Genomic DNA, 24,563 nt, shown 5'->3' with positions numbered 1-24,563 from the left:
AGTGAAATAACCAGTGTTTGCACTTCTGTTTCTGATGATTTTCCTGTACACCCATCGAGGCAATTCTCAGAATCAGATTTGTAACATGATTCAGCATCACTCCACTTAGTTCCTATGCTCAGTCTAACTGCTAGGGAAGTCTGTGCACTTGCCTGATATCCTCTATAAATACTTCTGACTGGCAGCTGTCCTTCTATAATTTCATAGCTTTAGTTCAAATCTATCTTCAGTCCTTCCCTTGGTAAGAAGCATCTATGCTGCAGGGAACTAATGCAAAGAAAACAAAATTGGTCAGGGAGAACTTTCGATGGACTGAAAATAAACATGATTGAGGGCTGTCATCTGCTTTCTCATGCCTTTCCCAGAGTGAACACCTCAAAAATTAGCCTGAAAAAAAGTAATAGCTTAAAAATCAGGCTCCCATAAGGTTAAAACCACATGGGATCCTTAGCATACGGGTTGCTTTTACAGACATTAAGTGATGTTCATAGAATCATTTAAACATGAAGAACAGCCCTTGTGTAACCCCATGTGAAAGGAGCTGGTTTTACCCACAGTGAAACTATCTTGGTAAAATTAGCCCCTGCTCCTTCTTAGAAGCACTCCCTTTTTTTCCCTCCCAAGCATAACATTTTTACCTATACAGAACTAAATTTACAATTTTTGTCTAAATTTGAATACAAAGACTGCCTCATCAAGTCCAGACTATAATACACAGACTACAATATAATAATAATATAGTAATAAGCAACAGCAATACACTAAGGAGCTCCATTTTTCTTCTGTGCAACAGAACTAAACAATTCAAGGAGGCAGGGCTAGAAATGTGTCCAAATGCCCTTCCTCTGAGGGAGCATAACCAGCCTCCCTGGAGAACATCCATCACTTTCCAGTTTGACCTGCATGATTTGCAGCAGCAGCATTAAAAAAAAGCGAACAATGTGTCAAATTTTGGAAGTTCTCCTTGCATTAAAAACTTTGTGAGCAATATCTATGCTGTTTTGAAGTGAGTGTATGCTGGAGAAGCCTATAACTAAAGTTCAGCCAATACACATCTGTTCCCATAGAATTCAAAAGACAAAATTCCTATTGACTGGGAAAAAAAACCCCAATTATTATCCAGAAGTTTGTATTTATGATCTGTTTCAAAGGAACTCCTCCCTTCTTTTCTCCTATTCTCTCTTACCTTTTTAACAACTTCTCTCCTTTTTATATTTTGCATAATGAGGGAAGAAATAATTATATGCCTCTCTGGTGACAACTGGTACTTCTCCTCCTCTTGTAAATGGAAACAGCAACTAATTCCCCTGCTAATATTTACTTGTGGTATGTGTCATTCTCCCTGCTGTCAGTTTATTCTCAATAAAAAGTTAGGGAATAAAAAGGATTATGCTGTTCCTTTAGACATTTATTTATGAATAGAACATTTTTAGATACTTAAATTAAGAGGTTGTTTTTCTTCTTTGACAAAGATCATTCTAGATCCCTGAAGTGAGATACTGCAAAGCTTAGGTTAAAGTAGAACAATTACTTTAGGGGAGAAAAATATGTCCCCACGAATGACATGATGATTGCTACATTATGATTACTATTCAACTATTTTACTTCAGTCACATACATTGCTATTCTACACTGACTAGTCTCAAATATTCATGCGATCAAATTTTATTGGCATCAACAGTTACGGAAGGTGAACTGCAGAGTCGCATGCAGGAGCATTCATAAAAGCAACATTTTAGAATCACACGTGGGAGAGTTCACACAAAGTCTACCACAGTTATCTCATAGAATAAAATCCACTAGGCTTAATTTGTTCCATTAACTTTGATGAGACAGTGTATCGCAGTCTGTTTACTGCTTTTACAGGAACAGATCACATTTTTTCCAGATATAGTTCTTCAACTCTGTAAATTATCATCAAGGTTTGCCATTTGCATTATTCAGAGCTGCACACATTCTGCTCCTGTCTCATTGATCAAGTCAGTCTTTGGACTGTAAAAAAAAATGACAAATAATGGATTTGCAAGGTTTTTTGCTTTACAATTCACTAGAACAAGAAACAGTTGTTGACATGTACACAATTTTATTTTAAGGACACAGCAATCACAATGACAGAAACAGAACCATTACTTTAATACTGTAAGCTTTCCTCTGGAAACTGACTTGCACACAGTTAGGTCTGAAAGCATTTTAAACAGTATCTTGGGGGGAAACACAGCAAACCTTAAATATATTAACTTCAAACTTTATGTGCTTATCTCCTCTTTTTGGTAGCTGGTGGCAGTTAAAGCTCTTCAAAGTCATGGCCACTTGTATTCATTGCTTCAGGGTGCATCACCCTTCCCATGAATAACACAGTACCTGTGAAAAAAGTGGTAAGGGACAAATGGAAGTTGTCAGAGCCAAAAGGAAAAGTTGAGGATATAAGTCAACAAATACTGATAATAAGTTTAGAGCATGTGGTGTACAATTTTTTATAGGAACGTATGTCTCAGAGAACTTGGTAGCATGAAAGTCAATGGATCAATAGCCCTAGAGAAGAGGACCTCTTTGTATTCAGAATAGATACAGTACAGACGAGAACAGTGAAATCCTCTGCATTTCAGTGCCCCTCTGCTTATTCTAAAGACTTGATTGAAAACCCTCCAGAAATCAACACAAAGGTTCACCTTCATTTCAATGGTTTGATGAAGGCCCACCAAGTACTGCCACTGATATCAAGTAGTTACGACACAGTGCTGGTTTCTAGGCTGGGGGGCTCCAAAGGTGGCAGCTAACCTTAACTGGAGCGTGAACACCTAACCAGAGTAACCTTCATGATCACTTCTGACCCTCACATGCCTGAGCTGCTGGACAACGTTCCTCATAGAATTAAAAGTGAGCCCCAGAAGCTGCCACATCAATCAGTTAATTATTAATAGATAGATACTTTTGAGCTCACAGATTTACTCCACATTAGGGCATGCAATCCACAACAAGGAATTCCCTATATGAATATAGCTCCCCTATGCTATTTAATCACCATTTACACCTTTCCCATTTTATACATGCACAGTAATTAATCATAAGCACTTAGGGTATTCTTGAGAATAAGGGTACCCATCACAGATTTTTTCAAAAGGTTTCTAACCTTAGATTTCTGATTAGTAATGAGCTTTCAGCCTTTAACTATAGTTGTTGGTGATTCCTCTTTCTACATGCAACAAGGCCCATGCAACATTAACAACTGCCCCAAGGCTACCAAGCTCTACTCTGTTCTGATTTAAACTTTTCATTTGGGGGAGATTTTTGCCTAATATGTGTCTATAACAGCAAGGATACTCAAGTTTTGGTCAAAAAACCCCTAAGATTTGGTATCAAGCCTTGCACACAAGTGACCCTACCAAGCTGGACTGTAAGCATTGCTGCAATCTAAATGGTTTAACAAACATTGATACCTGCGATGGGGATCTCAAACACAGATAAAAACCTGTCAAACTGAACCTACCAGAGTCTGCTTGTACAACACGTCAGATACCACAACGCACAGACCCATATGACAGTCCATAGGTGCCTAGTAATGTTTTGTCACCCAGTCACATCCACATCATTAAGACAAATTAGAAATATGAAACTAAGGAATTACTTAATCATTGCCCATTTTGCTACTGAGTGCTGTTCTTATCCCTTGCCTGCCACAGAACACTTTAAGAGCACAACAGAATTATTCATAGCTGTAATATCTGTCCATTATGCAAATCATTTGGTACTGGGAACATATCTCACTGGTCTTACTACAGCCAAGCTCTTATGGAATACAATGATTATGGATATTCAGGGCAGTAACACTGTGTTCTCTGAAGAAAAATGGTGAATTTTTCTTCCCCAGGGTTTTAAATCCCGTAATTGTGAATATTTTTCAGGATTATGTCACATTTTGGTGTCTTACTTGGAGAAACATTAAGGCGACATAGAAAAGGTCAAGTCTTTCAATATTAGGTATTTTAAGACAAATTAAGGTCAATTCATAATACAAGGCCAGTTCATTGATGAAAATAGGCAATTTTCTTTTGTACACTTGATGATATACTGTGAAAAATGTGGAAGAGTCTGCAGTATTCTCACCTGTTCTTCTGTTTCTGACCAAAAAGAAAAAGGGATGATCAACTATAACCTGGGGATACAGCACTGCCATTCTGCTAATGGCAATCATTCCTAAAGGGAAAAGAACACAGGCAACTTGTTAAATATCGCTGCACATTCTCCTGCTCTTCATGAGAGATACTTGTGAAGCTCATGAGCAGACACTGAAATCCCACACTCTCAGCACTAAGCATCACTGAGAAATAGCATGAAAAAAATCTGAAAGTGAGACCTACAGAGTAATTGCAGGCCTGTTTACGCTTTAAGAATGATTAACAATGGAGAGTGGCACAATTTCCCAGGCTGAGGGAGCAGCTTATAAATTTTAAGATCCAGAACCTTAAGAGGAGTTATGACTCCCGCTCACTTGTAGAAAGAAAATGCATTATGTTAGACAGCACTGCTGACCTGTTTTAAACAGCTCCCAGCCTGCAGTTGATAGTTAAAGGTAAGCCTTAATAACTATGGAATATGCAACAACTAAATGGGCTGATCTTGCAGCTTTTAGCTTGAGTCTTTAAATAATGCAAAGACTGAAAGTAAAATTAACTGGTAATCAGGCAGAATTTGTCTCTTTGTTATTTTTATTTGGATATGTATGGATTTCTCCAGCACATCATTATTATTTCATTTACTTTTGCATTTTCACTGCACTGTTAATGACTCACGCATGCCAGTAATCTCTTGTCCATATTAATGTTGCAATTCAACCCAGTTACTGATATTCATGACTATGGAAGTCATTCTTCCTTCCCTCAAAGACTGGTAGAAGTAGAGGCAATTAGAAATCACCTAATGATACATATTGGCAACTAATGTAACTTATTTTCAGAAAAAGGATGTGATAACCAAGTTAACCAACGACCTGGCCTCCTAGCATTAATAGTGGCCAGCTATGTTTTTTGCATTTAGCACTTCCCATCTTGCATCTCTGTATACGAGCTTATTAAAATGCAATTGCAACAACTCTCAGCTCCTTCTAACTATTCTGGATCAAATGCCTCTGACCATCTCAATTAGCAGATCAAAAATTACGAATGCTTAAGTTCCATAAAGAAAATATAAATTGCACTCTGTACCCTCCTAACAATCAGGAAGAAGAGGTTTACCACAGGATACTCAAAATTCTTTGTGAAACACACCATGTTAAAAAAAATGCTAACACTTTTCATTTCCAGAATTCTCTTCTGAAAAGCAGTATATTTGCTAGGCTGTGTCTTCATGGTACATGCTATTTAGCTTTCGTGGCTGTAGAGCAAGTCAGTTTTAAAAAATTAATTAACACAGAATAACCAGACATTTGATTTAGTTCTGCTTTTCAGTCAGGTACCTGAAGCAGCAGCAGCTTCTGATCCTTCCTCATTAACTTCTAGAAATGCCTTGTGAAATGCCTTTGCAAGGTAAAGTTCTTTGTTATCTGGAGAGGAAAAGGAAACATATTTCAAGTGGCTCAATAGTAAGATTGAAGTATTTAAAAAAAAAACCAAACACTGCCAAAAACCCCAACCCAATTATCCACCTTCTATACCAAGCAGGGAAGGATAAGAGCTTTGTGCATAGGAGTTGCATTAAAATACCTTCTGCCAATACCTTTAATAGCACGATTTACCTCCCTTAACTTTGTGGTGCTCTCCTACAAGATGGATATTGAAGTAGCTTGGCACTGCCTAGAGCACCAGTATACCAGACAGAGTAAAAGACAATCCTTGAACATAAGATTTTAAATGCAACTATTGGGAAAAAGGAGTATGACATTATATGGCAAATATTTACACAAAAGAATTTTATTTCTGCATTAAGTGCAATACAGACTTCCTCCAGGAAAATGATATATTTTCTTTCCTCTTGTCATTATATTTAAAAGAAGCTGAAGATAAATACTTATTGCAAAAACCACTGTGGAACTAGTTTTTTTCAGTCTTGTTTGTTTTCCATCCTTCTTTGTCAGTATTTTAATTTCAGTCCAAGCCTACTCCTGCTTAAGTCACTGGATGTTTCATTACAGCTCTTCAGTGGCTAAATGATCAGATCTATTGGAATACTCAGCACCTTGCAGGAAGCAAGACATGTAGCACCATTTAATCTGTTTGACTAAGTTTCATCCGTAAGACATAACAAGGATTAGATATACATTTATTGTACCTGCATAAAATCCACCGCAATGACAAAGCACAACTGGCAGTTAAGGAAGGAATAAAAGCTTTCTCAACAGGGAGATACACAACCATGAAAATCTAATCTAACCACCCCACTGAGACAGCGATACCATTTTGCATTTCTGATCCTTCACAAAATGTTCAATACCAAAACTCTAGCCGAAGGCTGACTAAGGAGGGAAAGCTTGGGACTATGCATCGAATTGTCACCCATTTATTTTGGCTCTCACGACAATAGCCGCTAGTTCTAATATTAAATGCAAGCCAAACCCACAAGAGATAGCAGTTTAAAAATGTCTCTCCCCAGCAGATCTCATTACTGCTACATACACTCAGAACTCAAGTAAACCTCCTAGTTCAGCTGCTTAACTTAAATCTCATCAACACAAGCCCCAAATAATTCCCTTTGGGATTATGTGTAGTAAAACACATACTAGATTGCTAAATATTGTACTAGTTCTAGGCTTCAGTAATGCTATCTTGAAAGCTAGGATAAAGTTTCCACTGTGTTACTTTAAAACATGGGACATGTGGCATGTACTTATCTTGAACACTAAGCACAATTCTCACAGCTTTTGTCTCCTGAACTGTTAACAGAAAGGTCACCTGAAAGCACAGCCTGGTCGCATTCCAACACTAACATCACCTTTAAGCCTCAAGCATTACCTGTAAAAAATAAATCACAAGCTAACTCAATACTACAATCAAGTGTTAAACAGTCATCCTCTAAAGCTTCCATTCCATTATGGACCCATTAAGACTCCAGTTTTCAAAGAATGTTTTAGGACATTTAGAACATGGACGTGCAAGAACATTTACACAGGTGATAATGGATACCTACAGCAAAAAGGGCGACAGATCCAGCACATCAGTAATTCCTGTTGTGCTTGTCTCACATTATGTGTGCTGCCTTTGTAAATATGTCAGTTAACAGGATACTTGGTAAGTTTATTGGCCAGTTCTACAAATTCTGCCTTCCAGGCAGCTCTATTTTGCTAGCCTTGCTTGAGGCCATTGCAAAGCTCTACTGAGCATTTGAGCTATATGGCACATACCAAAAGAAAACAGTAACTTTGCAGCCTTTATATAAAAATGCTGGTTTGGAGCTCCTTATCTTAAACCCAAATAAATTTTTATATTTAAGAGCAGACAAAGAAATGCCCACTTAGCCTAATCACATATTTCAATCACAGGGTTGTTTTTTTTTTGTTTGTTTGTTGGTTTTTTTGTTTTTTTAATTACAGCCCTAAAGCCTGCTCCCGTGGCCTGTAATATTCACAGCAATACCCTGTATTTTCATCCTGAATGCTTTATTTTGCATAGTGTGGTGATGCTTATGGTACTCCAAGGTATATTTCTGGTCAGAACACTTGGCACCTTACAAGATTGGTCTCCCTCCGATGACCTTATAGACTCTAATTCAGACAGAAAAAACATTGCTAACATTTACCATCAGGTATAATAGTAGGCCTACTTATAAATGTTTTCAAAATTTGAGTATTAAAAAACCCAACAATATTTTGTTAAGTTGACAGGAATACAAGAAGTGCCTCTGCAGGCGAGACCAGTATGTCCAATTAGTCTGGCACACTGCTCCAGTTATAGTATTACTGGTGCTTCAGAACAAGATACAAGCAGCCCTACAGGTGAAAACTACAGCACAACTTACATGAGAAAGATATCCTCTCACCCAGCATGTGCCTTATACCCTAAACCAAGCTTCTAATCCACAGAATATATGGAATGCCTTTATTCAATGTAGTATAGATAGTTTTGATTGCTCTGAACCAATTTGTTTTTTTATCCTACCAGTGTCATGACCTCAAAGAATACCCAGCAAAGAGCTCTGCAGTTAAGTTTTCCATATGAGAAGTACTTTCCATTTGGTTCCAATTTCTTGCCTTTCACTTCATTGGGTATCTTTGTCCTTGGGTGGTGAAAACAGCACTTCCACATCCCAATTTACTTTCTCTAGACTCTTCTCTTTATATTGCCACTATCACATCCCTCTCATTCATCTGTCCCTGAAGGGAATGGATCTATCATCACATGGAAGCATAATGTTGTCACCTAGTGTTCAGGCTCAGGCATTCTTCTCTTTGCTCTGTTTTGTGATTGTCAAATCACTGACCACAACACTTCAATATCATACACATCTTGTCATTATTATACATCTTTCCTTTATGGCTTTCACTGTGAATAAGGTGGGGCTTACCTGAGTATCTTCTATCATGTCATTTTTCTCTAGTTGCCTCTTTGAATCTGGATTTTCATGGGAACCAACATGATTTGATTGTTACCATCTCAGAAAAGTCCCATGGAAAATTGGTATCAAAGTTTAAGCTTTCAGCAGGACCCTAGCCCAGACACCCATTAATGTGTGGGAGTAATCCGAGACTTACTTCTAATGTACATGACTCTGTTAGCATCACACTTCATTTGTCATTACACTCCATATGCTTGCAAACTCCTACTCATAGCTGCCAACTGGTTGCTCTGCAAATCTCATTTCTAAAAAAGCATGCAGGTTTATTGGCTTTTCTAGCTTAGGTTGTCCCAGAAAAATTATACCTACCTCAGTCAAGACTTTGAAGAACTATTTACTGGCCTGGTGCTCTTCTAACTACTTTATATAGTGAAAGTTAGTCACTAAGATTACTTCACTGCTTACATAAATGCAGGTCACCTTGAGGTTAAAATCAGTTGCCGTTTAAGGCATTATACAACAGTAAGAAATATTATAAACATCTGAAAGGAAAGGGGAATTTCAGTATTGAAATTAGTTCAAGGGTAAGTCCTAGGCAGTGTTAAAATACTCAAGTAGCAAGTTTACATACTGTGTAAATTATAAAATCTCAAATATCAGAAGTTGTTTCAAGATTATTTTGAACACCTGATCGAATCAAAGATGCAAGTCAAACCTGTCAAAGTCTTTTGCTGAAAGTGAGAGACAGAATACATACAACTAGACAGCCAAATAAGAATGTCCTCCTACTCACCTGTGTTAATTGACAAAGAACTTAATTTCTGCAAGAGCGTAACGTTTAAAATGTGCATCTGGATTAATACTTTCTCTTTGGTTGCTCACAATTCAGATATCCCGGAAGGTAAAGCTGACTCATCTATTTCCATTTTTCAGATTGAGTGAAAAAAGCAAAAAATTCTAAATATTGAAAAATAAGTCTGTAATCCTACAATTTGATTTATATCCACTAAGCCCACATAGAATTTCACCGAACTCAACAATCTGTGCCTGGATCTGATTACAGGATTAGGGCTGTTGTTGAAATTGCAGAAGGCTTTCCTTGACAATAATCCAAAAGTAAGAGAAACAGGAGAGGGGGAGGAGAGTATTTTTAAATGCAACAGAATTTCTCAAAAATCTCCTTAGGTTTCTTTTATAGTGGAATAAACTACATGATACACTATAAGCAATATTCCAACCTTTGCAAAAGTGAAAAGGATATGAAAATCTCAAACATTTCTGTTGTAAATTTTAGAGGAAGGTTTGCCTTTATTACCACTATTTTGAATAAGCCACACAAATGTGATTGCTTCCAGAGACAGACAATTAAGAATAGTTATTTCCCATCAGCTAACGATCTATCTGGCTGATTAGGCAGTAACCCATAGAGCAGAAACACATACAGGGAGCAGTACATAAGCATAAATTACAAGAACAATGACAGCAATCTCACACTGCCGCATGCTTCCAGATAGAGAACAACTGGGTTTGCCAAAATTCAGACCATGCTAAATGCACTGCTTGTGTGGCTACTTTTGTTACACAAAAATGAAACAACTTCTCAGGCAAAGATGACTCAACTACCTTTTGTGCCACTTCAATACCTTTTAGGAGGTATTAAAAGCATAAATATCTCATTCTACCTGAATTTCTAAATGCATTTCAACTTCTGAAAACAAAGTGTTGACAACATACTGAAATAGGCAAGCAGCATGTGTGACTAAATTGCTTTTCTCTCAGACCGGTTTCTTTCCTGTGCTGCTTCTATACAGCAGGTATCTGGGGAGATGACTAATTGTACAACAGCTTAATGTTCTTAGTGCTGTGAACAAATAGCCTCTGGAGATAAAAGATAACAACCCCTTTGTTGTGTGAATCCCATTTGCCATCAAGGCACTGAAGCCATATATTGCTCTAATGTGGATCTGCCTCTTGCATAGTATTACACTTTCTCTACATTTCTAACGAGATCCAATTCTGAAATACTTGGAGTAAACTTTCCCAGGTCAAAAATCCCCCACCCCACATACACACCCTGATGGATTTCTCCCCTGCCCCAACTGCTCCTACAGTGAGCACACTCTCACATTATGCAAAAATCTCAAAAGATCAAAAAATTGCTAGCAGGTTGTTTTTCCCCTATAAAACCACTTTGAAGAGCTTGTTAATTATCTTTAGGCAATTTCAGTACTTCCTCATATACCTTGAGAGACAACACAAGAACCTCTTACCAGACATCCCAGTGAGGTCAGCACTACTGCTGAACAGCTCTGTAATTCCCAGACCTCTCCAGACATCTTTCAGATCAATTTCCTGTTCTACTGTGAACCTAAAGAATGTAATAGAAAATTACAAAAAGCCCACAATGTAAGCAGTACTTACTGGTATTAGAAGGTTAAGACTTCTAAGTAATGACAATTGAAACACTGAGGTAAATAATGTAAAGTAGGAGATTCAGCACTAGTAGTATAGCATAGGGACATCTTCTACAAAAATGCTTACAAATTAGTTTACTTTCACAGGGGATTTTTTTTTTCTAATGCAGAAGCAATCAGAAATATGCTAATGGAATGTCCAGCCCTTGTCCACAAAACCTCAGTGCAAAATGATGCAGCAGCTAATGTAAATGCTTACTTTTTATACCGAAGTTTTACTATAAAACCAGAATTTAATTGTACACATACTAGAACAGAGTATCAAATAAGGCAAAGGACAGCACAAACTTCACAGACAGCCGTTGCCAAAGAAGGAGTAGGAAAGTGAGAAAGAAACTTCATTTTTGTTTAGACAATATAAGACCAGCAGTTATGAACATGAATATAAAGCATTTCTGACTTAGCTTCTAGTTACTCTGGTGGCAAAATTTTAATTGGGTTTTGATTGTGAGTAAAGAACAGGGAAAACAAATAGTTGTTAGCATAAAGACACATATGAATACAACCTGGCAGGATTTCAGGGTTAGCTTGCAAAGCCATGTTCTAGGCTATGTTACTGTGCTGGAAGGACAAATTGAGATTTATCCTGAGGGCAAGATTTCGGGAGAAGCTTGTCCCATTTACAAAGACTTCTTTTTAAACATTATAAAACTTATGCTTGGTGTCAGTAAGACAAAAAAGACTCAAGTTCTTTACGTATGGCCAAAACCAGACCGCACAGCTGGAGAAACAAAGAAATCTGTCAGAATAATAATAAGAATGGCATCGTCAACCAGAAAATACCAGAAGTCTACAGACAAACACAAGAGACTAATTATAAATGTTTGTTATGGGCGAGTTATGGGTTCTCTGTAGAATGACCAAACAAATTATTAGTAATATATATTATGCTGACAGTGACTGGTTATAACCGTTCAACAGAAAATATATAGTTCATAAAAAAAGTGGTTTGGGTTGGAAGGGACCTTAAAGATCATCTATTTCCAACCCCCTGCCATGGGCAGGGACACCTTCCACTAGACCAGGTTGCTCCAAGCCCCATCCAACCTGGCCTTAAGCACTGCCAGGGAGGGGGCAGCCACAGCTTCTCTGTGCAACCTGGGACAGTGTGTCACCACACACACAGGAAAGAATTTCTTCCTAACATCTAATCTAAATCTCCCCTCTTTCAGTTTAAAACTATTCCCCCTCATCCTATCACTCCATGCCTTTGTAAAAAGTCCCTCTCCAGCTTTCCTGTAGGCCCCCTTCAGGTATGGAAGGCTGCTAGAAGGTCTCCTCAGAGCCTTCTCCAGGCTGAACAGCCCCAACTCTCTCAGCCTGTCTTCATACCAGTATGCACAGTACTTCACACTGGTGTTCCTAAGGTGGTGTTAGTTTCTCCAGCAAGCCGTTCAGTCAGAAACAACTCTGTAATTACACTGCAGTCTTTTGTGAAGGGTCTTAACTGTGCTAGAACCAAATAAAATAAAATGTGCTTCTGTGTAATTTCTTGTAATGATTCTTTTTCAGGACTAAACTTCCTCGACTACATGCAGGAACACGTTCTTTTCAGAAGAAAGTATAGACCAGAACTCTGAGCAGAGAACAGCTGATGAAGAGCTGAGTTGTATGACACCTTGGCACGTACAAGCCTTGGCAGCTTTAAAAAGAATAATCTGGATATAAAAGACAACTGGATAAGAGTCAAGTGCATCTTCCTCATTTACAACATTTACACAGAATGAGAAAAATCCAATACCCAATCTACATTCATAATGAACGTAGAAATGCCATTAGAAGCCAAGAAACTATGATGGAATAGATATTAGTCATTACCCAGAGAAGAATTTTATGCAAGTTAAAATAAGATCTGGAGATAGTTCAGGATCGATAAATCACTGGTGGCACCGCAAGTCCAGACGAATTCCAGGATACGCCTGGAATAAAAACACAAGAACTGATTCTTGTGATTTTATTGTTTTGTCAGTTCTCAAAAGAATCAGAAGAGACCAACAAAGATTTATGTACTGGAGGAAGCTTATGGTGTTCTGGAATATTCTGCATCAGTCAGTGTAGCAGCATTTAAAAAAAAAAAAGATATTATCTTAATGAATGAGATGGAAGTACACAGATGAGATGACCTAAAAGCAGCCAATAGGGTTGTAGAAGAGGGAAATGTGCCCTGTTAGCTTTCTTCAAGAGGAATCATCACTCCCTTTCCTCTTAGAAAGCTGTGGACACTCCCACCGGTCAAAAACAACAGGCAGGGAGCTCATAAGACCTTCTGCACAATTTTAGCTTTAAGCTGAGAAACAAATCTGCAAGTTGCTCATTCATTTAAATTTCCCACTGTCTCACAGGCTCCAAAACTAGAGACTAGTTTTACTCTCACTACGCACGTGTAACTTAAGTCCAGATCTATTCTAGAGACTTCAGCAAAAACCCTAAGAAAGATGAATTCAGACTTGATTCCTGATACCAGAGTTAACTAGAGTTAAACAGTACAGAGGTTGTCTGTGCACATTGAATGAATCCAGACATATTTCCTTCTATATTAAAACTATACCACAACATTTTGAAAAACACATCCAACTGTACCTACCTTACAAACACACAGAAAAGGCAAACTAATGTTAAAATGCAATTTAAAAAATTTTAGAATAGTGTATTTTTCCCTTTTTTTGGCTTTTAATACACCACAATTGGTATTAAAAGTAACAAGCCTTCACGATAATTTAGCTATTAAGTAGCAATGTCAAACTAGTAAAGAATATCAGGATAGGGCACTAGCAAGAAAATCCTGCATGAAAAGCAAAATTTCAGGTCACAAATAAGAAAAATAACTGCAAAAAAGCTTTTTTTCCAACTGCAGAGAATGGCTATGAGATATAAATGGAAATCAGGTGGGATTAAGTCCCTGGACCACTAGACAGAAAACACACTTATCTGCTAAGCGATGAATTGGTGGATGAGTGAAGGTCTTTACAATATCTGTAAGAGTGAGTTCCTGCTTTTTATGACAAATAAAGTAGACTGAAAATATCACATCAGCTGTACAAATACCAAACTATCCCTTTATGAAAATAAAACTAATTACTTCCCTTCTCCCCTTTTAGTTTTGTCATATGGTAAAAAGCCACTCTAAATCAATATTCAAAATAGCATCTCCCTTCCTTTCTCACATGCTCTGAAGAGCAGCAAGAGTTACAGATAAGCTATTATTAATGATATTTCAAATATTTTAGCTGACATCAAAACTAGCCTCTTCTGAAAAATAATAGGGCTGCTTTACACTTTGAAATGAAATTTCAGGCTATGCAAACCGATGTAAACATTCAGTATGAGTTATCCTCCAGTCATATCTGGATTTCTTTGCATTCCTTATAGACAGTGATGTAGGTATCTAAAATCAAAGCTGACAACCTAGAACACAGAAGAGACATTCAACCTCATTTCACAAGCCAGGCATCTGCTGTACCTCCACACTTCGGAAATGCTGAGTTACATGATACTAGCCCTGACACATGGCTATTTGCAGTGTTTGTCATGTATAATGAACCAGATGGTCATATTTATTTCTTCCATAATCTTTTAGGTGCTTCTGATGCTAAAAATACTATGAAAAATCAATTTCAACACTTCAGTATCAGAAGTCATGGAATAGTTGCAACTGAGAGCATTAAAAACCACAAAGGGAAGTCTGAGAAAGCTCACACACTGAAGAAAAGATGAGGTATTTTCACCATAGAACCAGAACAGAAAGACTTGTCTGTTGAGTCAAGAGGAGAGCTTCTGTGCTTAAGCAGTTCTAGAAGGTTCACCTTTGAAAGCACCGAGTAGAAAGATATCAATAAGGGACAGTGACTCTGTCTATCAGCTGTCAGCCAAGAAGTGAACATGTGAGTTAGCTCTATATTTACTTTTACAATGTTCATTTGTAAAGTCTCTCTACTTCCTACATGTAAAATGCAGTCCAAAGAGATGAACAAAAATACTTCCCTAGATTTCCACAATCTCTGGATCTCTCCCACATGAAATGAAGAACAGAATGAGATGCTTAGGAAGCAGAATTAGATTGAGAAATAACAAACAGTTCTCTGGAGAGCTCAGCAGAGCATGATGATATTTTCACAAAATTTAAAACTTACATAAGCATTAGACTAAAATGAAGCATTTATGTCATCAACAGTCTCTTTAGTTATGTATATGAACCTTTAGGTTTTGGATAAAGCTAAAGAAACTTCGTATTTCAACACTAAGGCATTTTTAAGGTATTTTAAATGCACAAAAAAAGCAAGAAGGTCATTATAGAGAGCCAGACATATTGGAACTATCCTTAAGAGGAGATCTGCAGACTGTAGAACTGATATTAGGTAATAGGTTCCTCCTATGCTATTCAAGTAATTTATGTTAGACAGACAGCTTTGTAAATTAGATTCATGGTCTGTTTCACTCCTATGCAAAAAGTGGATTAAAATGTTGATCACTTTAGTCTGGGTTAAGCTGGAAACAATGATTTGAAAATGAAAATGAGAAAGTATAATTTAACAATTCTGTACAAATCTCTCCTTGCTATTAAGAGGAGTAAGACACAATTTCATTTGCACACAGATAATGCAGACAGAAATTGGAAAGTTGTGATTAACTCTGCTTTGGCTAGTCATTCAGGTCCTATTACAAATGTATAAGTTTAAAAAATGTTCACTTTATAATTGGATACCATCTTTCAGAATATAAAAATTTAATTTTATTCCACTGCTGCTTTCAATTTCTCAGTGGACAGAGCCTGCAGGCCACATTTCATAACATGCCTTTCTGAGTCAGAGCATAAAATAAAATATTTATGAAGTGTTTATTTAGCACATTGATAAAATCCTGCAGATCACCTCTGAATCCCTAATGGGAAATCCAACACCTTGGGAGCATGCAACTAATCTTCGGAATTTTTGTAAGGAAACGGCAGTATTACTATAGGGAATTTCAAGCTCATGATAGTTATCTTTCATAATCTGAAAATACTGGAGGTAAACAGCACCTGCTTGTACCTGTTTTGCCTTTGTATAGCCTTAATTCGCAGATGTTTACCAAGTTCTTTGAGGTTTTTAGATAAGAGCAACAGGCATGATGACTAGCCTGAGGACGGAATAAATACAGACATTATACGATCACACAAAATCTAAGCCTCAAACTCCTGTCTGAGAACCTGGCTACAGAGAATCCTGGAGTCTCTGCTTTTGGTTAAAAGCAAACAAAACCAAAACTACCTCTATAAACTTCAAGTCATAAACATAACTAAAATATTTTCAATGACATTCGTGTATTTAACTTTAGATACCTAAGCTTCTTAAATTTGTAAGCTAGTTTTCACAGATTCCCTTTATAATCAACAGAGAGAGACTTCTGTTGTGGATCTTGCACTCTGGAAATTCTTTGAGAGAATATGTGCAACTTCAGCACCTGATGCGCAAGCTGTGATATGCTCCAGTTAGAAAGCTTAAGCTATGGAAGAATCCTCCATTCTTCTCATTAACTTCAGGTAAGGTTTGCCCAAGCCCGCAGGAGAAATAGCCTAGGAGAAACGCCCCCACCCCTGCATCTTAGTGGACTATTAATACTAAAGCTCCTGGGACCTCAAGCTCCATGAGAAAAACAAACAAAAAAATCACAGGAATAGCGTACAGTAGGTTCAGTTTGTATAAAACCTGCAATGCAGCTCTTTGCTGCTCTCCCTGCTTCTTCGAAGGAAATACTATTTAAAAAAGAAAGGAACTCTTACTACAGGGCAGAGAAAAATAGCCCTAAAATGCTGCTGTTCCCTCACCACTCTGACTCCAAGTGTAACAGCTTTAAAGAGAAGTGGAATTCCATCTCGAGTTGGAATCAGGGCATGCTGACAGCACCAGTCCATCTCAACCTGATTTATACCGGCTAGCCTTGTTTTATTGTGCTCAGCTGCAGTTAGCTTCTTGAAAGTGGTCTTTGCTTGGAAAGGAAGCTGATAAACTGCAGGGATTTTCACCCTGCTCTTTAGATGTGAAATATAACAAACTCAAATCTCCAAGTCACCTGAAAACAATTTTAATGATTAAAAGGATTCACTATAGTTTATTTTTTCTGCTGTCATGGACCTGCTGCACAGTGCCACAAAAGTAGAATAAGTAGAAGTGATCCACATCAAACTTGTGCCATATTGTTACATAAAGACTTGAATGAAATCATTATGAATCACTTGAAGGACATCATGATCCAACTATACATTATTAGTGACATTTAGTAGTAAACAACTCTGTTACTAAGGCAAGCATGAAAAATATTTGAAGGCAGATGAAACAGAATTCTGGGAAAGATAACTAAGTGGTATACGTGAGCAAATACACCACTGAGCACACACAAGTTACATCTACAAATGAACTGACAGAAGTTTCATCCCTTCTGGAAGTAACATCTCATTATTCTATTGCTCCTCTAAGGAAGAGGAAACCAGCACTTACTACAACTAAGAAAAAAGACAAAAACCACAAATTGACTGGAATTATCTTTCAACACTCAACCATTTGTATCTACACAGACACACACCATTAGAACTTTTTAAATTAGCAGCACATAGAAATCTAATTAGGACCTAAATGAAACATTCTACTTTTTGTTAATTCAGACTTGCAATATTTCTATGGCTCCCGTCTAAATGGAACTTATCCATAATGAGTTCTGCAATACGCTGAGCATCCTTCAGAGTGGATATACTCCCGATGATGAAATTCTCCTGTTTACATGTGAAAGGGATGCAAAGTGCTCCTCTGTTGCTCAAACAACCATCATTCTGCACTGCACGCCCCCCAGGCTTTCTTGCCAAAGCAGCCTTCACATGGGTGCTACATAACTGCAGACTTGGTTGAGATGTTCAAGTTTTACCTACTCTGCTACTCCAATCATTTCGAATGCAGTCCTTCCCCTTCTATTGACATGGGAGCATATTCTCACCTTGGTAAATACACTTCCACTTTTTGCTTCTTTACAGAATTAGCCCATTCATTAATCAACGAGGACTTGATCAGTGGTTCCAATGTGACCAGTGGAACTTCCTGTCTGGAAAGAATGATCATCATACTAATCTCATCTCCCTCATATGGTATTTCCAGAACTTGGTAGATACCACCTGCTTCATTGGAGCCATCACTGAACTCTCCTACAAAGGAAAAACAACAAGAAAAGCTATTAGAAGTATTTTCTTTTATCTTCACTGGAGATCAGGGAAAAATAGAAGGCTAATAGTAGGCAGTATTTACTGGATACTGGAACTAAAAGTGACCCTCTTTATTCTATTCTGTATAAAATTTATATTGGTTTCTTCATCATAGGACTTGAGGCTTACATCTGCTTTCTTAAAGAAAACAAGCTTATGCAATCACACAGTTTGTAGACAAGCATACTTCTGAACCTATTACATAACTTCCATTGGTTAGACAGAGAGAAGTCTAAAAGTTGTTACGCTGCCAAGACTTCCATGGAAATGGGCAGAGGTTTTTTTGTTCAGGAGAGATAATTTGTCAATGATGAGACTGAGTGAAATACTGCCAATGCTGGACACTGTAGAACCCACTTGGAGTTCAAGCTCAAGATAAAAACGATCATTAGTTCTGCTATTCAAAGAACTCCTATTTTACTTTTCTAAGGATATTAAAACAGTAATGAGCAAATATTACTAATTTTAATATTTAGCATTGCACAGGAAAAATATTTTAGTGAGAAGCAGGACTAGCTCAAGAATTGTAAAGAGGTTAGAAATAATGGATAAATATTCTGAAATCCACCATGTGGCACCAAATACGTACCTAAAAAAGTAATCAAGACAGAGGTAATTACAAATGTTGCTACCTACTTATAATACACAAGCACACACATTACAAAAAGCCATCAAAATCAGAGTCCCTTCATTGGGCAAACACCACATTTAGAACTCTAGGTGAAAGACAACAATACAAATGAGTATTACTGCAACAAACCTATGAAGGGAAGAATTATTAGCTTTAAATTGCTAAAGCTCAAACTCACCGTAGTAAAACTCTCCCTGCTGGTACATCATTGGAATCTGCACTTCACTTTCATCATCTTTAGTGAAAGAAAAAGTTCTTGTATTTTCAGGTCTGAATTGTGATTTCCAATTGCCTTTAAAGTAGATTGCGTTGATGAGAGCCAAATGAGTTAGAGCACCAAAATCTCTTGAAGACACAAAATCTTTGATCATATCTAAGAGGAAAACCAACTGTCAGTCTGCATGTCAAATTGAGCATTAAATCAGAACTTAAGACAGCTTCAAAAATGCAAGAAAATAAAAAGCTGTGCTAACATGTAATTTCCAATTCAGATGTTGCATTAAATCTCAAATTAAACTGCCTGTGTTTTGTAAACCTAAATCACAGTGTAGGTGTGTAAACCCTTCCACTGAGTACACGTTAGTCAACTGTTTCTTGATTGCTACTTACACATACTCCACAATGAAACCAAGTGGAAAGGGGTCAAATAAGGAATGTTTACACTGGTGCTATAATACAGTTCAGCACTATCCTCTTAAGGTCAGAAATTCTACAAACTTTGGCTCCAATCCAAAGAAGCACTGAAAAGGGTGCTTAACTTAAAGTGTGTAAGCATACCCATTGGAACTTCACCTGGGCCAATTTTGAAGGAAGCATTCAGTGTCTAGTCAAGTAACATTCAACAGACTTCAAAGTAAGGACTAATAAAAAACCCGTAAATTCCTAGCATTTGTTCCACTGACATTAGCTCTTGAAAAGTAAAAGAGAAAAGACCATCTAGCATCTGCTCTGTTCATGGGAGGTATGTCAGCTGAGCATGGCAGCTGCTTTGCTCCTACTCCTCAATAAGTCATTTATATCAGAAAACAGTCTGTTACCTGGTTTAGCTCATCTTAACTGGCTTGCTTTTCAGCAAAGTAATTTCAAGTTCGTTACATTTGGTGCACTGACCAGATTTGTCACTATTCCTGAAGAATTACAGCCTACTTCAGATAGCTTTCTTGCTCACTTCTATTTTTAAGTGACATTGCAATGCAAGGTGTTAAAATAAACACATTTCTCAGTCTGATTATTAATTCTTAATCCATGGTTTAAAATACAGATTAATTCTGCTTTCTGGAGCATGTGACACCAACTGACCGGTGTGAAATTTGAATATCATAGGGCAGTATTTCTTCTGGGTTGCTGTTTGTACTTCATTTTATCTAGAACATTCTTAGAAATGAGATGTGACCCAAACTGCCATACTCACTTTCTGTGGTTGGAAAAAAAAGGAAACATTAAGAAGGAATACACTTCCAGTTTTTCCATTTCTATTTGGTACATCATATTCCCTCATATTTTTCAGCCATATCTTGTTAATACATTAAAGCACATTAAGAATTTTTCTGGCCAGAGAAACCTTTGACAGCTATGTTTTCTGCTCTGAGCCTCCCATCATGCTTAACATGCTGGAATTGGAAACCTGCCTGTCTTGTACCCCTTCCCTAATGAGAAAATGAGCCACCTCTGTCAGAGCTGGCAGGCAGGACAGACTGAGATCTAGTGGTCAGAGACCAGGCTGATGGGCGGTTACTATCGCAACCTAATGCTAAGAGAGCCCCAGCTGCCTTTGTTAGCTCTGCACAGCTCCTTCCAGGGCAATGGTTACAAGCTCAGTCAGCATGTAGGGCAGGTATTAAGCAGGAGAACTTGTTCTTTCTAAAAGAGAATTTTACTTTTCCTTCAGACACTACATTTCTCTGAAAATACTCTGCAATCTGCTGCAGCACTTACATTCCCTCTATTTCTGTAGCTAGAGATAAACGGCAGAATTTATTATTAATATAATAGCTGCCATTTTCCCTTGGAAAAAACAGATTATTTCCAAAATAGAATAAAAGCATTGTATGAAGTGTTCTTCCACTTTGGTGCTGTACATTTCCATAAGGCATTATGGATTCTTAAATGCTCAGACTAGATGGTGATGCGTTAATTCCTTACAGAGGACTCCCATACCTTCAAATTCACAATGGTATGACTGATGTTAGAGCCAGATCTCTGTTGAATTACTCTCAAAATATCAAACTCCAGAGTGTGCCAGATGAACCAGAATGAGATTACGCTTTGATCCCTACAATGGGGGACTAACTTCACTCCCATACCCTGAGACTCTGCATGTATTCAGAAAGTGTCACATCTTTGGGATTCCACAAGCGAAGCAAGCACTACATCATGCAGATCTGAATATGCATATTTACATTGGTAATTTTGTGCTTACTCCCCTGCTGCAAATTTTGTTGTGAAACTCTGTTGACAGTCTTCCTAAAACCAACTACTCTCTCAACATGCTATCTAGTTTCCTTACATTGGAAAAGATTAAGTAACAGCGTCTGATTTTGTGGTTCAAAATTATCTTTTGTATTCCTTAGTATTCTATTTTTCAGCACCTTGTAACTATGAGTTCCTCAGAGAGCTCGTGATACTCCACACATTCAAAGCATAGGCCAATAACCCCTTTGTAGACAAATTTTCTGCAGTTAGCAATAGTATTTTTTTTTTTGTAATTTAATACTGAAATCAGTATTAAAATGCCTACCATTAAAACACTCTCCTTCAATAAGTGTTACAGGTACTTTAAGATAGTAAGACAGGAGAAAAAAATGTTCAGACAGATACTACTATATGATTAGCAATGGCTAATATTACTTAAGACAGATCATCTCTGCACAGGAAAAAATATAACTTCACAAAGAGCTGACAGTAGAATTCTTTTTATGGGAGGAGACACTTTAGTCTCAAACAGAACAGATAAAAGCCAAGGCAACAATTCAACAACACTGTATAGCTTTGGAAACACAGACACTGCAGGAAGTATATAGAAGAATCACGCGGACTTACTATTTGTATGATTCTCCACCCACTTATTGATGTGGGTAGCTACAGCTGCACTTTGGCTGAAATCTATATTCTCTACTTCAGCTTTAAAGTATTTTTTCACCAATTGCAGAAATTTGTCACTGATATGAAATCCATTCTGCACATAGAGAGAGTTAGCAATATTCAGAACATAATGACTTTCTTCAGTAGTTGCCATATCAGAAAGGTCCTTCAAGAAGGTAAACTCTTCACCTGAGGAAAGAAAAACTGATTCAGTGTTTCAGAACAGAAAGTTATTCCATGTTTTTTCTGATGGAAATTCACAAAGACATTTTACACCAAAAAAAGAAGTTTTTTTAAAAAACTTGTTTCTAAACCTACACAGATCAGGTCCTTCAGATCTGAAAGAACAATCTACAAGGCAGAACATATATTTAGAGCTTATTTTTTCAACTACCTATAATTAGTGTAATTAACGAGACATTTGGATCCCATCACATACAAAGCTATCAATGGTAATCCTTTCAACACCAAAAGAGTAATTAGAAAAAATTATTCTTACAAGTCACACTTATGTCTGGCCACCACAAATCCTTAAAATAATTTTTGTTACATCCTAAAAGCCAGTTTAAGGAAAAATGAACTTCAAATTTTGAAGCTAAGGACTTCCCCACAGACTTCTCTGCAAAAAACAGGTATAGAATTTCCCAGGATCCTGCGTGGAGTAGTACAGAATCATTTGCCTGGGTAATGAGGAATGCTGAGTAGGATTAAAGTAGCCTGCTTTAAGATAGGAAGTCTGTACTGTTGCATTGTCTACCTGAAGCTGAAATTTCTTATTTAAAAAAAAAAAAAAAGAAAACCTTAAAAACTGAATGCAATGACGTATTCCAAGCAGAAATCACTGGAGTACTTTCACTGAACACCACTCATATATAAGAACAGTAAATGGCCCAGCTCAAATAAACTGCATAACTTCTTCAATTACAGCTAAGGGATAATTTATCAATGTTTTAGAGACAAACTGCAGAACTAAGTACGTGCTGTAGTCTCCACAGAGAGGCATCATCTCTGCAGTGGTACTGTTGAACACATCTTGAACACTGTATTCAGAAATTCCTCCCCAAGAGCCTTTCACCAAAGACTTGAAGTCCAGTACATTGTATGAATAAGAAGTTTCATTCAGGTTTCAAACCAATTACTTTGATATCAAAATTCATAGAAATTGCCTTTTCAAAGTAATGTGCTACTGCTTTCCTTTTCAGGTTTCATTATAATCCCTAAAAAGGGTGTTCCTAAAAATCTTCTTATAACTAGAGGCAAAGGCAGACAGAAACCAAGATCAACAATTAGCTGCAATTGCTTAAGATTCAGGTGCCCAAGCCAGGACTGTATGTTAGCATCTCTCAGCTTATGCAGAATCCACTGAAGCACGCTTCAGCACGCTCAGGCCATCAAACAGGATGCCAAGAAGCCTGCTGATTAATAACCCATGAACATGACCGGGCCACGTCCACCGTTGTTCAGGCATTGCCATCTGTTTCTTTAAGACAAAAAGCTTCACAGTAAAACATGATTAAAAGGCCTCACCATTTTTTAAGCTGTCAAAACCCAAGGAATGTCGAATTTCTTTCAAAGTGGTTCCATGGGCTCCAAGCTCGACCATTCCCATGGCTACTGCAATGCTCAGAGGAGAGAAAAGAATATTCTCATCTTCTCTTGTAGCTCGCAGCTGGTTGTAAACATTCACAGAAAGCTCAGCAATGGTTTCATCAGGAAAATTTGTCTTGAAGGCTTTGCTTTGCAAAACAAGCAAAGACAACAGTCCAAGGAAATACATGTCTTCAGATTCTAAGATCTGCAAGATAAATTTTAGAGAAAATAAGTTAACCTTGTTTAAGTAATAAAAGATTCAACTCAAGAGAAAAAAGAATAGTAAACTTTTAGTCTTAAATCTCTGCAGAAAAAAGCCCCAGTTACAGAGTTCAATGCACAATTCAGTTATTTGGAGAAGCTAACACGTATTCTGTTCAAACTGAAGTAATGGTCTATTTTGGAAGAAAAATAACCTACTTCCTTATGTGACTTTATGCTTTTGAAATCTTTCGGCAACAGATTAACAAAACGCGGCTTCTACAGAAAAAGACCTCAGAGACATAGCAGCGCCTTTCCTACTTCTACTTTTTAATTTTGCTGTTGTCATCGTTAAGCAATGCTGATCTGGAACTGGTATTTCTGTACTTGTTCACCAAGGAGACTTACAAATCCGCATTTCTTTCATTTGACCTTCCAGTAGGATGCAACTTATTCATCTAAGTCACTCTAAGCCTCAAACTGGTAAAACTATTTCAAGCACTGTAAGAGAGCTTGCTGACACTGGTGACAAACGAAATGTACCATGATGTTGCTCAGTTGCAGAACACATGGCAAGCAGCCAAAAATTCTTTGAAAGAAAAATAAATCATGCCTTAGTTACCAAATAAAATCCCTTTTGTCAGTAAATAATGGTAAGAAGTTAGGTAGCTATGCTAGCTAAGAGACAATACCTGCCCAGAGATCTTTAGAGGATAAAAGTTATTGTATACACCATCGAGAAAGATCCAACAGGGGAAACAAGAAAGTAAACTAAATAGACAAAAGGGTTAGCACGAATGCTTTTGACTAATCCATCCTCCAAGCTTTGTTAAAATGCTTCAGTAAGCAACAGTTCTCACTCTATCCCAGTTTGGTT

The 24,563-nt window shown here is 37.4% G+C and overlaps 1 protein-coding gene across 2 annotated transcripts in view; it reads right to left on the bottom strand.

Annotated features, from left to right (window-relative positions):
- Nucleotides 1–1,387: 1,387 nt before the first annotated feature.
- Nucleotides 1,388–24,563, bottom strand: part of SERPINI1 (serpin family I member 1) — a 48,936-nt gene continuing 25,760 nt past the window's right edge. For both annotated transcript variants that reach the window (XM_068406173.1, XM_068406172.1), the window contains exons 2-9: nt 23,423–23,690; nt 21,854–22,084; nt 18,993–19,187; nt 17,922–18,126; nt 10,755–10,852; nt 5,453–5,539; nt 4,105–4,194; nt 1,388–2,361 (exon numbers count right to left, since the gene is read on the bottom strand). In XM_068406173.1, coding sequence (XP_068262274.1) covers nt 2,285–2,361; nt 4,105–4,194; nt 5,453–5,539; nt 10,755–10,852; nt 17,922–18,126; nt 18,993–19,187; nt 21,854–22,084; nt 23,423–23,672 — 1,233 coding nt within the window. In that variant the 5' untranslated portion in view covers nt 23,673–23,690 and the 3' untranslated portion in view covers nt 1,388–2,284. The remainder of the gene's footprint in view (nt 2,362–4,104; nt 4,195–5,452; nt 5,540–10,754; nt 10,853–17,921; nt 18,127–18,992; nt 19,188–21,853; nt 22,085–23,422; nt 23,691–24,563) is intronic.

This window comes from Nyctibius grandis, chromosome 8 (genome assembly GCF_013368605.1).
Source record: "Nyctibius grandis isolate bNycGra1 chromosome 8, bNycGra1.pri, whole genome shotgun sequence".
Taxonomy (NCBI): Eukaryota; Metazoa; Chordata; class Aves; order Nyctibiiformes; family Nyctibiidae; genus Nyctibius; species Nyctibius grandis.
Note: the sequence above shows the minus strand (reverse complement) of the source record. Positions and strands in the feature narration are given on the sequence as shown.